We start from the raw sequence: 13,724 nt of genomic DNA on the forward strand, positions 1-13,724 counted from the left end.
TTATGCCATCTCTTGCCATAGATTAGTTTTATGATACAAATTCACTTTAAAATATATTGCAATAATTCTCGAGATTTTGCCCTAGATTGGTTATATAGCACAAATTCTCTTAAAAAACCCAAGTAGTTTATGCAAGTATTGGGTACTAGAATGCCAAACGTGTTTTGAACCGGCAAAAGTCCCAAAGAGAATCATTTGCATGGCTCGGCTGTCAAACCGATATGGAATCCTTATGTTCATAATGTTTGATATGTTTTGGAAACTGAAAATTGCATGGTGCTTGCTTTTTAGTTAACTTTGATACTTCGCTTATAAATACCAGGATTGGAGTTCCATTTAGGTTATTCTCGTGATCAGATATGTAGAGTCGTACTAAAAGGAGTAAATCCACGAAAAATGTTGTGAGATAATAGCCTACTACTCTAAAAAATTAAATATGTAATGATGTATACGCGGTTTAATATTTAAATGTTACAACATTACCCCCATTGCATAGGCTGAAATTTGGCCTAAGAGCAATCTCAGAAAATTATAATAATTGATAAAAATAGGGGACTTGAAAGATTTTATTATGGACCTCCTATTATGATATCATGTTAACATTTAGAGTCAAATTAAAAATAACAACCTGGTGGCTAATTGTGATTGCCTAAAATAGAGTAATCAATACAATTAGGTAGGCCCGTCAAACGAGTAAATCAGGTCGGGTTTGGGTCGAATGATAAATGACCCAACCCAAATAGACCCATTTTGATCCATTTGTATGCAATGTAATTTAGTAATCCATATCTAACCCAATCCATATTCAACTTGATTCATATTGGTAAACACTTCCATAGTTTATCTAATCTCTCAATTGAAGGCGAGACTAAAGAGAGAGCTATAGCAATGAATTAGGTCTAAGTAAATTGTAAACAAATTTATGACTCACTTAATACTCATATTGTATTTAGACTCATTTATAATTCATTTAACATCCATTTGGATTACCAAATGGGTTTATGACCCATTTTAATGGGTCTACAGTCTAGGTACAGATAAAAACATAATTATAGAAAGATTCTTAAGGCATCTCAATTACACTTTGCACATTAACAGTTAACACCAATCTGTTTTACAGAAATTGATATAGACCCATGATGTGTTGTTGGATGCTTTATCACGAAAGACCGGGGGTGGTAGCGATGCTTATCCTCTTGCTTTTGTTTTTATTTTTATTTCCATAACATTTCTCACTAACCCAAAATTAATTAAAAGAAAAAAGAAAAGAAAAGAAAAGAAAAAAAAAAAAAAGAAACGGAAGAAGGCAATAGTTACAACCACGTTGATTCTGATACAAATTTGCTAAGTGGGCTTTTCCGACATGGCTTAAGTTAAAAGGCAGGCGCGAATCTTCCAGAAATTAGAAAGCAAAGAAAAAGATTAATTATTAAGCATGGAAAACCGGGGGACAAAAAAAAAAAAAAGATGCCGAAATTGACTTACTCAAAGTCGTTTGCATGCGCGACGATAAAGTTAAACAAAACCCCCCAAAAAAATGAAAATTAAAATTAAAAAAATTATTAAAAAAAGGAAAAAGAAATCAATTTAACCCATATCAACGGCCCCAACTACCATGCCACTAGAACTTTTCAATTCTCGTGGATCACGTTCTAAGCTTTAAAATTTTTTTTTTTTTATTTTCAAATTTTTTTTTTTTTTCTTGGCCTCGCAATTTTCTTCGTATGTTTTGCCACGTCAGCCGGCCACTTTCCATGGTTTTCTTTATTATTGGCCTCGCTCCCCAAACCCCAAAAAGGTCATTTTCATTTGGAGTAAATCTTAACGTGAGGTCGAAAGAAAATAACCATGCGTTGAACCGGTCCATGTCGGTCGCCTCGATCCATCACTTTCGTGACAGCTGGCAGCGTGATTCTGTGCGAACGTGGGGGAGTGGGGGGGCTCAAAGGGAGGGAGGGAAGCTCACCACCACCATCCCCAAACCCCAAAAAAAGGTCATTTTCATTTGGAGTTCTTTACCCCCCCAAATGGCACCAACTAAAAGGGTGTTCGGCAAAGGAAAATAACCATGCGGATAAATATAAGGGCGTTTAAATAAGAATAAAATGAAATAGTATATATCACGAGAAATTCTAAATTAGTACACTCGTGATACATTTACCCAAAATTAATTGTTTGACCATCAAAAACTTTAAATTTGTACATCTCTTACAGATTTTCCCTTTATTAATTTCCATTGAATTTTATGTTCAAATTATTAAGTTGAATAACACGTGATAATTGATGAGTATATTAATTTAGGTTTTACACTCATTTTGTCACATGTATACTAGCTTATGGTTTTTTATAGTATTAATTCAATTTAACGAAAATTAATAAAGGGTAAATTTATCATAAATGTCCTAACTTGTGATTTTGAGTGTTCAAAAAATTAATTTGAGGTAAATATGTCACGAGTATACTGATTTAGGGTCTTTGGTAGTCAAAAAATTAATTTGAAGTGAATATATTGCAAATATACTATTTTGAGGTTTTTTTATGATACTAACCCTTAATAAAAATTAAATTATTAGGTGATATAAAATGTTCTCACATCCCATGTTAGGGCTTGGACACATTGCGTGAAGCCGATTGGTTATGCATAGAAAGAAAGCAGGTGATTGATCGATAGATTGTTGTTATATATTATGAGAGTTCGATTCTAAAGAGGTAGAATTGGGATTGTTGACGTCTTTTGGGTTAAGCATTTAAATAGGTAGACTAGTCAGTCGATGATGATTAAGTAAGGTAGTAGATACAGGTAATCATCTCTTAGGAAATTGAGGTCAATGAGAGAGTCAGGCACACTCCATCAACATGTATGCATTGCTAGAGAAGAAGGCATTCAGATAGATATAAGGGTGTTTAAATAAGAATAAAATAAAATAGTATATATCACAAGAAATTCTAAATTAGTACACTCGTTATACATGTACCCAAAAAATAACTTTTTGACCATAAAAAAAACTTTAAACTTGTACATCTCTTATAGATTTTCCCTTCATTAATTTCTACTGAATTTTACCGTTAAATTGTTAAGTTAAATGACACATGATAGTTGATTATTATATCAATTCAAGGTTTTACACTCCTTTTGTCACATGTATATCAATTTATGGTTTTTCATAGTATTAATTCAATTTAACGAAAACTAATAGAAGATAAATTTATCACAAATTACCTAATTTGTGATTTTTTGTGTTAAAAAAATTAGTTTGAGATAATTATGTCACGAGTATACCAATTTATGATCATTGGTAGTCAAAAATTAATTTGAAGTAAATATATCATAAATATACTAGTTTGAAATTTTTCATGATATTAAACTTTAATAAAAATTAATTTATTAGGTGATATAAAATGTTCTCACATCCCGTATTAGGGCTTGCACATAGTTGCCTAAAGCCGATTGGTTATGCATAGAAGAAAGTAGGTGATTGATCCATAGATTTTTGTTATACATTATGAGAGTCCAATTCTAAAGAGGTAGAATTGGGATTGTTAATGTTCTTTTAGGTTAAACATGTAAATAGGTAGATTGGTCAGTCGATGATGATTAAGTAAGGTAGTAGATACAAGTAACCATCTCTTAGGAAATTGAGGTCAATGAGAGAGTCAGGTACGCTCCATCAGCACATCTGCATTGCCATAGAAGAAGGCATTGGGAAGTGTAGATGGAAAGCTGCTTCATTCTGAAAAAGAGTCGAAAACTTGAGAGGATTGCCTTTCGAAGTGTTTGCAAGTAATTGAAGCGCTCACTTCTTAGATTATGTCAAGGATATGACATTCAAATGAGTATTTTATGCATATGGAATAATACCATATTAAATATGTAATATAAAAAATTTATGTTTTTGGGATTAAAGAAAAGAAAAGAAAAAAAAAAGCAAATGTTATCAACTTGAACTTATAGATCCCCATGGACAAATAAAAGTATATTTATATCACTTACACTAATTGATGTGATGTAATCAATCAACCTCTCGAAATTTGAGTATGCCTCATTTCAATGCACATTTCTATTCCTTAGCCCCAGAATCACTGAACAGTATTTTTTGGCATGCATCCCAACTAATTTTTTGCTTTTGAATTTTAAATGCCTGCTTCTTAATTATTTCCTAGCATTTCTGTCATTGTCGCATAGTGTGATGATGATCATGTAAAATACCTTATATTTGCGGCCAATTCCACTTCATCATAAGTGACACATAGTCATTTTCACCTAAGACAGTGACCACCTCATGATGCGTGTCACTTGAGGAATACAGACACCACCACGAGGTGGTACCAATTCACATATCTATCATAGAATTCAAACAAATATATAGAACATCTTCTAAAATGACTGCCGCAAGTTGATCTCCAAGGTCCAAACAAAAGGTGGCGCTCCGCGGAATTTTGTGCGGGATGTCGCTCGCGCATACGTGAGAGAGAGAGAGAGATCGGGCAACCACGGCGGTGACTATAGCCTTTTTGTTCCTTTTTCCATTTCTCCCTTCTTTTTGTTTTAATGTATCTAAGCTCATCATCTCTCCCGAGTCGAGTTATTTCATTTAGAGTAGATACTTTTGATGTATGTCTAAGTATATGCCCTCCCGGGACATTGCTGAACTCCATTCGAGCATATCTCATCCACGAGTATTATCAATCTCCGAGAAGAATGAACATTTCCTCATAAACCTTTGACATGCTTATTATACAAGGCAAAAGCCATTAAAAATCCAAAACTATGCTAACTGTAATACATTTAACTTAATTTTTTTGTGACATGAAATACCCTAAATTTGAATTTATGTGATACATTCACCCTCCCCCAAAATTTTGTCAACGAAAACCATTAAAAATTTGTCTAAATGGAGTTAGAAAGCAAATAGTGTTAATATGACACTTATGTGACTTAATTGAAATATAAACGACATTATTTTGGCTGAAAACTTATCTAAATAAACTTTAATGGAGGTAAATAGTCACATAGGTACAAGTTTGGGATTTTTTATGTAATAAGAAAAAAGTTCAGAATAAATGTGTTATATTTTGTATAATTTGGAATTTTTAATGTCACAAATTAGAAGCTTAGAGCAACTTTGTTACAGTGGAAAAAATTTAAAATTTTTTTTTATGGCTTTTTTTCTATCATATAATCTATGAAATTAGGGAAAAGTGAGGATGGATAGTAAGTCACGATTTCTGTTTTAACCCGCCGAACGTCAAGACAAAGCGAAGCACCCATCTATGTAAAACTAAGGGGTACAACCACACAAAGTTTACTTCTAGAGGACAATTTGACCTACACTATATTGTTAAGGAATAAGGACAATAATTAAACAATGAAAATAGGCTCTAATGATCAATGTGTGATATTCTGAATCCTTATTACTAATGGAATCGAAATGATCTTTGGATTGATAAAAAAGATCCTTTCAATTTGCTAGAATTCGTTACTTGAAGGAAACTAGATCTCGCAGAATCATATTGAATATTTGACAATACATTTTGTACCTTGCTAAAAAACTGATCCTTGTTTACCAACCACACATTGTCTAATCTCTCTCTCTCGCAGAATCATATTGAATATTTGACAATACATTTCGTACATTGCTAAAAAAGTGATCATTGTTTATCAACCACACATTGTCTAATCTCTCTCTCTCTCTAGAGAGAGCATATAATCTCGTAGCCCCTCAAAGAACACAAACTATATTCCACATGTCATTTCTCTAAAAATAATCACGTATATCACTTAAAATAACTAATCAATTAAATTATTTTCACTATCGACAATAACTTATGTCTAAATACTATTGTGAATGATAAAAATATTTATTGTCCATTTACTTTTGTGAGTAACACATGCAATTATTTCTAAAAATATTTTTAAAAATATTTTTTATTTTTGGCGGAACAAATGCAATGAAAACAATCTTTGATATTTTTTTTAATATATAAAGTTTGTTAGGGCGAAGATCTAAAGAATTACGATGCACTGGAAATCTCAATTTTATTCAATGTTTTTTATATCGCTAGATGTGATCTTTGTCAACTTCGAACGAGCAGAACAAACCCCGTGCCTCTCTTTAATTGCAAAACTTTCTTGTTTTTTTTTTTTTTGCAATTTACTATTCACAACATTGAACATGTGCTGCGGCACGAGGTTTGCACTATTCAAGCACGTTCTAAAGGCGCATAATTCCAAGACAATCCTCATCTAAGGTCATCCACTCATCTTTAGGACGACTCCCAACATCTAACTATTTTCTTTTTCAAAAAATCACCCAACTAATCCCAAACATATTACACATTTATGAAATCAGTTTTGAATTTTTCAATTTCTTTAGTTTAGTCTTAATTTTTTGCGTAAAATTTTCATATAACCATTCTAATTAATTTTCATACAAAAATTCTTAGGATCTAGTCATTGTGAGTCATTTTACATGGTATGCCGTCATGTCAACAACAAAAATTGGTCGGAAATATTACATTAGACTTCTGCGCAAAGTTTTTTTTCACCAAATTGACAAAATTGAAAATTTGTGACTAAATTAAAATCTGCACGATAGGTTTGGACAGGTTCTCCATGTGTTTTACAAGCTCAAAAACATTAGAATTATTGATCATGTATTTAAACATTATACAAAATTTTCTTTTAAATTTCGTTTATTTTGCTAAAAACGAATGATTTGGAAAATAATTTTTTTTAAATAATCTATCGTATCGTCAACAAAAATTGAATAAACGAAAAATATCTTCTTTATCCACAAAAATGTCTAGACATAAATTATCATCAGTAATGAAAAAAATTTCATTGACCAATTATTTCAAACGATACGAATGATTATTTTTACTAAATTATTCATTTTTCATGAACACTATCGGAGCCTTAATCACTAACTACAATGAGCAAAATTTCCCAGAGATTACGAACTGACCCCACAAACAATCTTAAATAAATTTTTATATTATATTTCCTCCAAATGTCATTTTCGTTGGCTCATTTCTTTTAATTCCACGATTTAGCCAATCCGGAAAAAGAGAAAAAGTGGGGGCAGAAGGAAATTAATAAACTAGAGAAGAAACGCGTTGCTTGAGGCGATGGCATGAAGAGAAAGAGCCACGGATTGGACGGAAGTTAAGAGGAGTTGACCCACCCGGTCGTCACGGGACAAACCCCCTTCATTATTCCAACGGCATCGCGCCCAACGACCGACACGTGGCAAATGCATTGCACCAGCAATCACAAAAATATTCGATTGTACGGACTTTCCTTTATTTACAGGGATGCAGTATTAATTCGGCAGTACCGTTAGTAAATAGCTTCCCTTTTATGGGTTTGCATTAATATGTGAATTAATTACAAGTTCATATATGACAAGGGTAAATGGTTCTAGATTTTATCTAAATTCCATTTAGAACGTGGAATCTATTTATTGGAATAGATTTTTCAATTTTTGAAATTTAAAACTTATCATGAATACACAATAACCTGAAATCTAGTAGTTTTGAAGTCAGTTTTAAAATCTACCAAATTTCTACCTATACTATTAATTGAACGATTTTCTTTTTTTGTTATAATTTATTAATCATGACTCATATTTTGATATAAAAAATTATGAAATATTAACAAAATAAAGGTTTTAATCATGAATATCTCCGGAAATGGAAGTTCAGATTAATGATTTTAGATCACGCACTTATTATTGAACGCAATGAAATAGCACGTGATCATGTGAATATATAAAACAAGAACACCATAGATTTGTTTTGGATACTAAGTTTTCGATTCCACTTAGAATTTGTTGGAACAAACTCCTCATTTTTGAAATCCGAGTCTTTCCATGCATATCCTAAAATTTAAAACTGAAGTGATTTCCTTCCGTTTAGTTCTTAGATTGTCGAGTTTACTTTGAAATCATGCTGACTCCTATCATCTATCAGCTCAATCTTCTAGAAAAATTGTGCTTTCGTCCCACATAATCTCATTATTATAAATATAGTTGACAAAATATAAGCGGTTTTTTTTTTCTTTTTATATAATCTTTTGTATCAGGGGGCCAAATTGTGTGATATAAGCGATTCGTAATTTTCAAACGGCACTTTTTCTGTGGACCACCTTTAAAAAAAAAAAAAAAAAAAAAAAAAAGGAGGAAGGAAAACTCGTCATTCACGGGAGAAAACCAGCGGTCCGATCAAAGCCCCCACGCAGCCCCCGACCGTTCGTGACTGTAGACTTTTCCCCGTGACAGCCGCGGGCCCCACCTTCACTTTCGTTACGTTACTGGAAGCTTTTTCCCCTTTTCTTTTCTTTTTCTTCTCCATTTTCTTTTTTCCCATAATGGGCATTAAATTAAAACGGACCGTTGGACCCGAAAGCGGGGGCGAAATGACCCTTTTGCCCCTCCCTCTTTTTTCCCCCCTAATCAACTGCTGAGAACAGGGCTTTTATTGGCTTTTTCTCTCTGTTTTTTTTTTTTTGGGGGTGCTTTTTTCCCCCTTTTTGGGTCTGTCATCAATGAAAAAGTCGAGAGCGTATGATGACTTTCGCTCCCCTCTTCCCCTTCCCCTTCCCCTCTTTGTTTCCGGCAAAGTGACCGACAAGCACCAATTGCTGATTGACTCGCGAGAAATAACCTCTTCCTCAATTTATTTCCCGGGCATGTTGTATGCCAAGGTTGTCCTTTCATTTGTTCCATTGGCAGGATGAGTTCGTCTAAATTTTGAGATGTAAAATTTGAAAGTACCCCCATTTAGGTGGGAAAGACAAAGATACTCTCAGAAATGAGGGGAGCCGTTGGGAGTTGTCCTTTCTTTTGTTCCGTTGCCAGAGGGATGAGGCCGTGCCGACCAACAGAAGGGTAACTTCCAAGGAAGTGGGGCAGTATGCTAGTGGTTTCTTCTTTTGTCTTGCTTCCCAAAGGTTCAAGACCCCGCAAAAATGGGTAGTCATTGAAAACTACTGTCTCTAAAGGGATTCGATAGTTCCGCTTTAAACGGCTGTATTTGCAAAATGAATATTGAAGATAGTAGTTAATGTTGTCGCTTTCGTAATTTTTGTAGATGATGTAACTTAAAATATCAAGGAGATGTGACGAGGGGTAATAGACTGACCGTTCTTTCTATCATAGTCTTAAAAAATTGAATTCGAGCCTATCAATGTGTCATGACTTAGTAAGTATTACTATGTCGTTCATGCATCTATTAGCAATTCTAATCGTTCGAGTGAGCTAGCAAAGTACCATATCTACGTCCCACTCATTGTATGGAGCATGTAACACTATATCATGTGATTTTCCTATTGTGGAAGTTGGTCTGTTCTCATTGTATTGGTTCAAGATCCACGTGGGTCAAGCTCCATGTACTGAACTTTGAAGGCAAGTCGCTACCATGTGTCGCTTCGCACAAACCGATCTAAGACCCAGTGTGAAATCTCGAACGTTTTGCAATTAAAACAAGATGCATCGAAGTGAATATCAGTCAAAGGAAAATTTGAATACGACCTTAGTCCGCCGATCTTCAAATGCACCACGAGCAAACTCTTTACGACCTAACTCGCCCGAACGCACGTGTTGCGACACATCACCGCACCGTCGCGAAAACCTACGCGTAATCAAAAAAATGCTGTCGAACCTTTGACGAATCTAAGCGGTTCCCGAAGTGTAATTCGGGCAGAATCCTCCGAACGTTTGCCGAAACGAGCTTTAGCCGCAAGCCGAGCTCGTTTCGTCAACCTGCTTCGGGCCAAAAGAAGATAAAAGAAAAAAAGAAAAGAAAAAAGAAAAGCTCCTGCTTAATCTTTATACCCATGGAGGAAGAAGGAGCAGTCTCCAATTCGAATTCTCGAGTCGTTTCTCTCTCTATATAGCTTCTCTCTCTAGAATTTCTCTGCCAAAAACCTCATAAACCCTGCAACGGCAGAGCAAGGACGCCATTGACGGACCTCGGTGGAGAGAGGGAGAGGGAAAGGAGCGAGGAGATGTCGACGACCCAGTTGCCGGACGACTTCCGGTGCCCGATTTCGCTGGAGATAATGTCCGACCCGGTGATCCTCTCCTCCGGCCACACCTTCGACCGCTCCTCCATCCAGCGGTGGCTCGACGCCGGCCACCGGACCTGCCCCATCACCAAGCTCCCCTCCCCGACCGCCCCTCCCTCATCCCCAACCACGCCCTCCGCAGCCTCATTTACAACTTCGCCCCCGCCCCCGCCTCCGGCGCCCGACCCGACCCGGGTCCGAGGCCCGAGCCCGGCGCCCTCGTGGCCGCCCTCACCTCCCGCGCCTCCCCTCTCGAGGCGAAGCTCGAGGCTCTGGCCCGGCTGACCAAGCTGTCCAAGCGCGACCCGGTCTTCCGCCGGCGGCTCACCGAGTCGGGCACCGCGTCGGTGGTGCTCAGCTGCGTTGACTCGGATGATGGGTTGATGCGCGAGAGGGCTCTGAGCTTGCTGCTCAATCTCAGCTTGGACGATGATAACAAGGTGGGGTTGGTGGCGGAAGGGGCGGTCTCGAAAATGGTCGGCGCGTTGAGGGCGGATTCGGCCAACTGCAGGGCGCTGGCCGCCACGATAATCACCAGCTTGGCGGTCGTGGAAGTCAACAAGGCCACGATCGGTGAGTACCCTTTTGCGATTAGTGCTCTGATTTCGCTTCTGAGGGATGGGAATGTCAGGGAGAAGAAGGAGGCCGCGACGGCGCTCTTCGCCATATGCTCGTTCCCGGAGAACCGGAAGCGGACGGCTGCGAACGGGTCGGTGCCGGTTCTGATTAGGGCCGCGGATTCGGGGATCGAGAGGGCGGTCGAGGTGTTGGCGATGTTGGCCAAGTGCAGGGAAGGGAGGGAAGAGATGGGGAGGTGTGATGGGTGTGTGAGGGTTTTGGTGAAGGTGCTGAGGAATGGGGGCTGTAAGGGAGTTAAATGTGCGTTGCTGACTCTGTATTCACTCTGTTGTTTTAGTGAGAGAATTTGTGTGGAAGTGAGGAGGCTTGGGGTTTTGGAGATGTGCATTAACTTGGTGGAGGATGATAACGAGAAGATTAGGAGGAACGCCACCAGCTTGGCTCAGCTTCTTCAGGGTGATTCCAATTGATCATGAGATGATCATTTGAGGGGGTAAATTTGTGGATGATTTTGGAGGGGTTGACATGAAATTGGACGTGTGTTTTGTGGTCAAGGTTCGGTTTTTGAATGATGCATAGGCGAGTCAGGTTTGTTGTTCCTGTGTCTTTCTCACCTTTTGTTGGATAGATTTCTGTACAGGGCAAAAAAAAAAGTTAGATTTTATTGATGGACATGTTTTCTGTATCTTGTATATTTGAATAAAGATAACAAGCATGGGCTGTTGCTCCAATTCTACTTGATTGCTCTGTATTTTCTGGTATGAAGAAAGTTCATTCTTCTCCGATTTTGTGATCGAATGACTTCAAGAAATCTGTTTGGATAGTTTAATAGATTCTTCTTTTGGTTCGTTTGGTAATACTAGTAATGGAGGAAAGCTAGTTCTAGAGGGTGAGTTTTGCTTTTCCATTTGAAGCTCGCGACTGGTAGAAAAGGAAACTGGAGGCATTTTTCTGTACTAGGGGTGTTACCCGTTTTGTCAAATTAGTTGTTTCTCTGATGGTAGAATTGAGGGAGTCTGAAATGAGTGTGATTCCAATTGTCCAATTTGACATGTTCAAACTGTGCGAAGATGTTTGCCTGTTTGATTTCTGATATTCTGTACATTATCTCCTCATGGTTTAATCTGGTCTGGCCATGATTAGCTTTTTTTGAATGGCCTTGAGTTAGCTAAGGTCTCATTCATACCACTGGTTCTATATCATAGTGAAGGAAATTTAGGGAGAATTTTCTTTTCACTTAGATCCACTGTCCCTGTCTTAACATTTATCAGTTGTATTCGCCTTGCGATGCTTTTAGATGATTGACATTTGCTCAGTTGGCATATAGAAATTCAAGGCTGACCCTGATGTAGAAATAGTTTATACACACTATGGTGGCAAAGGATATAGTGAAAAGTCTCTCTCTCTCTCTCTCTCTCTTCACCCTGTATATTGCTGCTCATCAAGCCAATTGTAAATAAATGTCAATTGCTGCAATATCGAGAGTTTCCTTGGCAAGCTTTCAGTCGACTGGCTTCCCATAGTACGAGTACATGTGCTGGAGACCTTAACTCGGCTGTCCGACGCAACCCTTCCCAAGCGAGTAAGTGCAGTAACTTCTCCTGCTTCCTTTATGTGTTTCATTTTGCAATTTGCTCGACTTCATTGCGGTGCAAATAGGAGTTGCAGCGGGTTGGTTACCGTAGGCAATTGTTGGGTCACCCGACTTGAAACTCTCTCCTCTGGTCAATCCGTGTTTGGTGGGTCTCTCTCATCTACTGTCGTTGGCTTCACTTCAACTGCCAAGCTTGAAGAGAGCATTAAAAAAGGCTTGTGCTTGTTACTTTAAAAAGAAACTGGAGAGGCGCACGAGTTTGCCCTTGGTTGACCTGATTTGGTCTTCTCTTTCTCTGCAACATGTTCACATTGATTGGTTCATGTATTCGTCGTGCTTGGCAGTGGTTGCCGGCGGACAAGAGGGATGTGGTCAGCAAGAGAAAGGTCTTGGTTATAAAGCCACCATCCTTGGGTAATTAAAGGTTTTGGCATGTTTTGTCCAAAGGGTTGAACCGGCCTAAAATATTGTTTGTACACGAGTTTACACATTATGAATATTACCCACGTCCAAATTTAACTAGAATCAGATGTGGGTAACGTGGGTTCTCGTAACCTTCTAAAGAAAACCCTATATTGGAAAATACCAAATAATTGGTTCTTGCAAACTCATTGCAGTATCTTGCTTCGAATTTAAGCGGTTTTGAATGTTGTGTGGTTGCGAGGATTTGGGATCTGGAAATGCACCATTTTTGGAAGAAAATGATTTTTTTTTTTTTTTTGTAAATGGGGCATGAGAATAATTGATATAAATGTGCAAACAGGTCTCCAAAGTTAAGTACGTATTTGGTATCTTCATAAATAGAGTTTTGTAAGCAATCATTGGATGGGAGATAATGTCCGTTTGTGGTAGTTTTCCTAATTCAAGGAAACACACAACATTTAATAGATTACTAAGAGGAGGTAGAATAAGTTCTCGGGAAAATATTGTCTGGGAATATTAATCCTTATATCCTATGAATGTCTTGGTAGACAAAGATCCTTAGACATCTAAGGATACAACAGATTTTCTCGTCAGTGGATTATGTGGTCCATTCTTGCCATGACCAATGACAAGCGTTATGCTGTTCCTGAAACTCCAACCGAAATTTTGATATGTTCAAGAATATTTACCACCTTGGGTGATCAAGGTGGCTTTATCATGTAAGTCGGCGATATGTTATTTCGTGCGGACCTAACTCTTCTTGAAAGGTAGATACTTTGAAATTCCTAAAAGTAAGTCATGAAATTCAATTGGGGGGCCATATTCGAGTTGACAAATTAGCGGTTACCTAATCCGAGGAGTTACATGTGGGGTGCTGGTAGTAAATATAGTAATCCTATGTATTAGATTAATCAGAATTGACTAATGGAGGCATTAGTGTGATTATGCAGTTCACGATTTGAAATCAGAAAAGTCAATTTGAAGATATGTCTATGGACCTATTTTCCAATTGGATCAACTTGACCTCAGTTTCTAATGGCGTCATGTCACCTATCTAGCCTT

General features: G+C 37.4%; 1 protein-coding gene across 1 annotated transcript; it reads left to right on the forward strand.

Moving 5' to 3' along the window:
• The first annotated feature begins 9,726 nt into the window (after positions 1 to 9,726).
• Positions 9,727 to 11,468, forward strand: LOC104441162 (U-box domain-containing protein 8). Its single transcript, XM_010054172.3, is given in 2 exon segments — positions 9,727 to 10,157; positions 10,160 to 11,468. Coding segments are annotated over 2 exon segments (1,107 nt in total). The 5' UTR covers positions 9,727 to 10,006; the 3' UTR covers positions 11,116 to 11,468.
• The last annotated feature ends 2,256 nt before the right edge of the window (positions 11,469 to 13,724 follow it).

Source organism: Eucalyptus grandis, chromosome 4 (assembly GCF_016545825.1).
Source record: "Eucalyptus grandis isolate ANBG69807.140 chromosome 4, ASM1654582v1, whole genome shotgun sequence".
Lineage (NCBI taxonomy): Eukaryota > Viridiplantae > Streptophyta > Magnoliopsida > Myrtales > Myrtaceae > Eucalyptus > Eucalyptus grandis.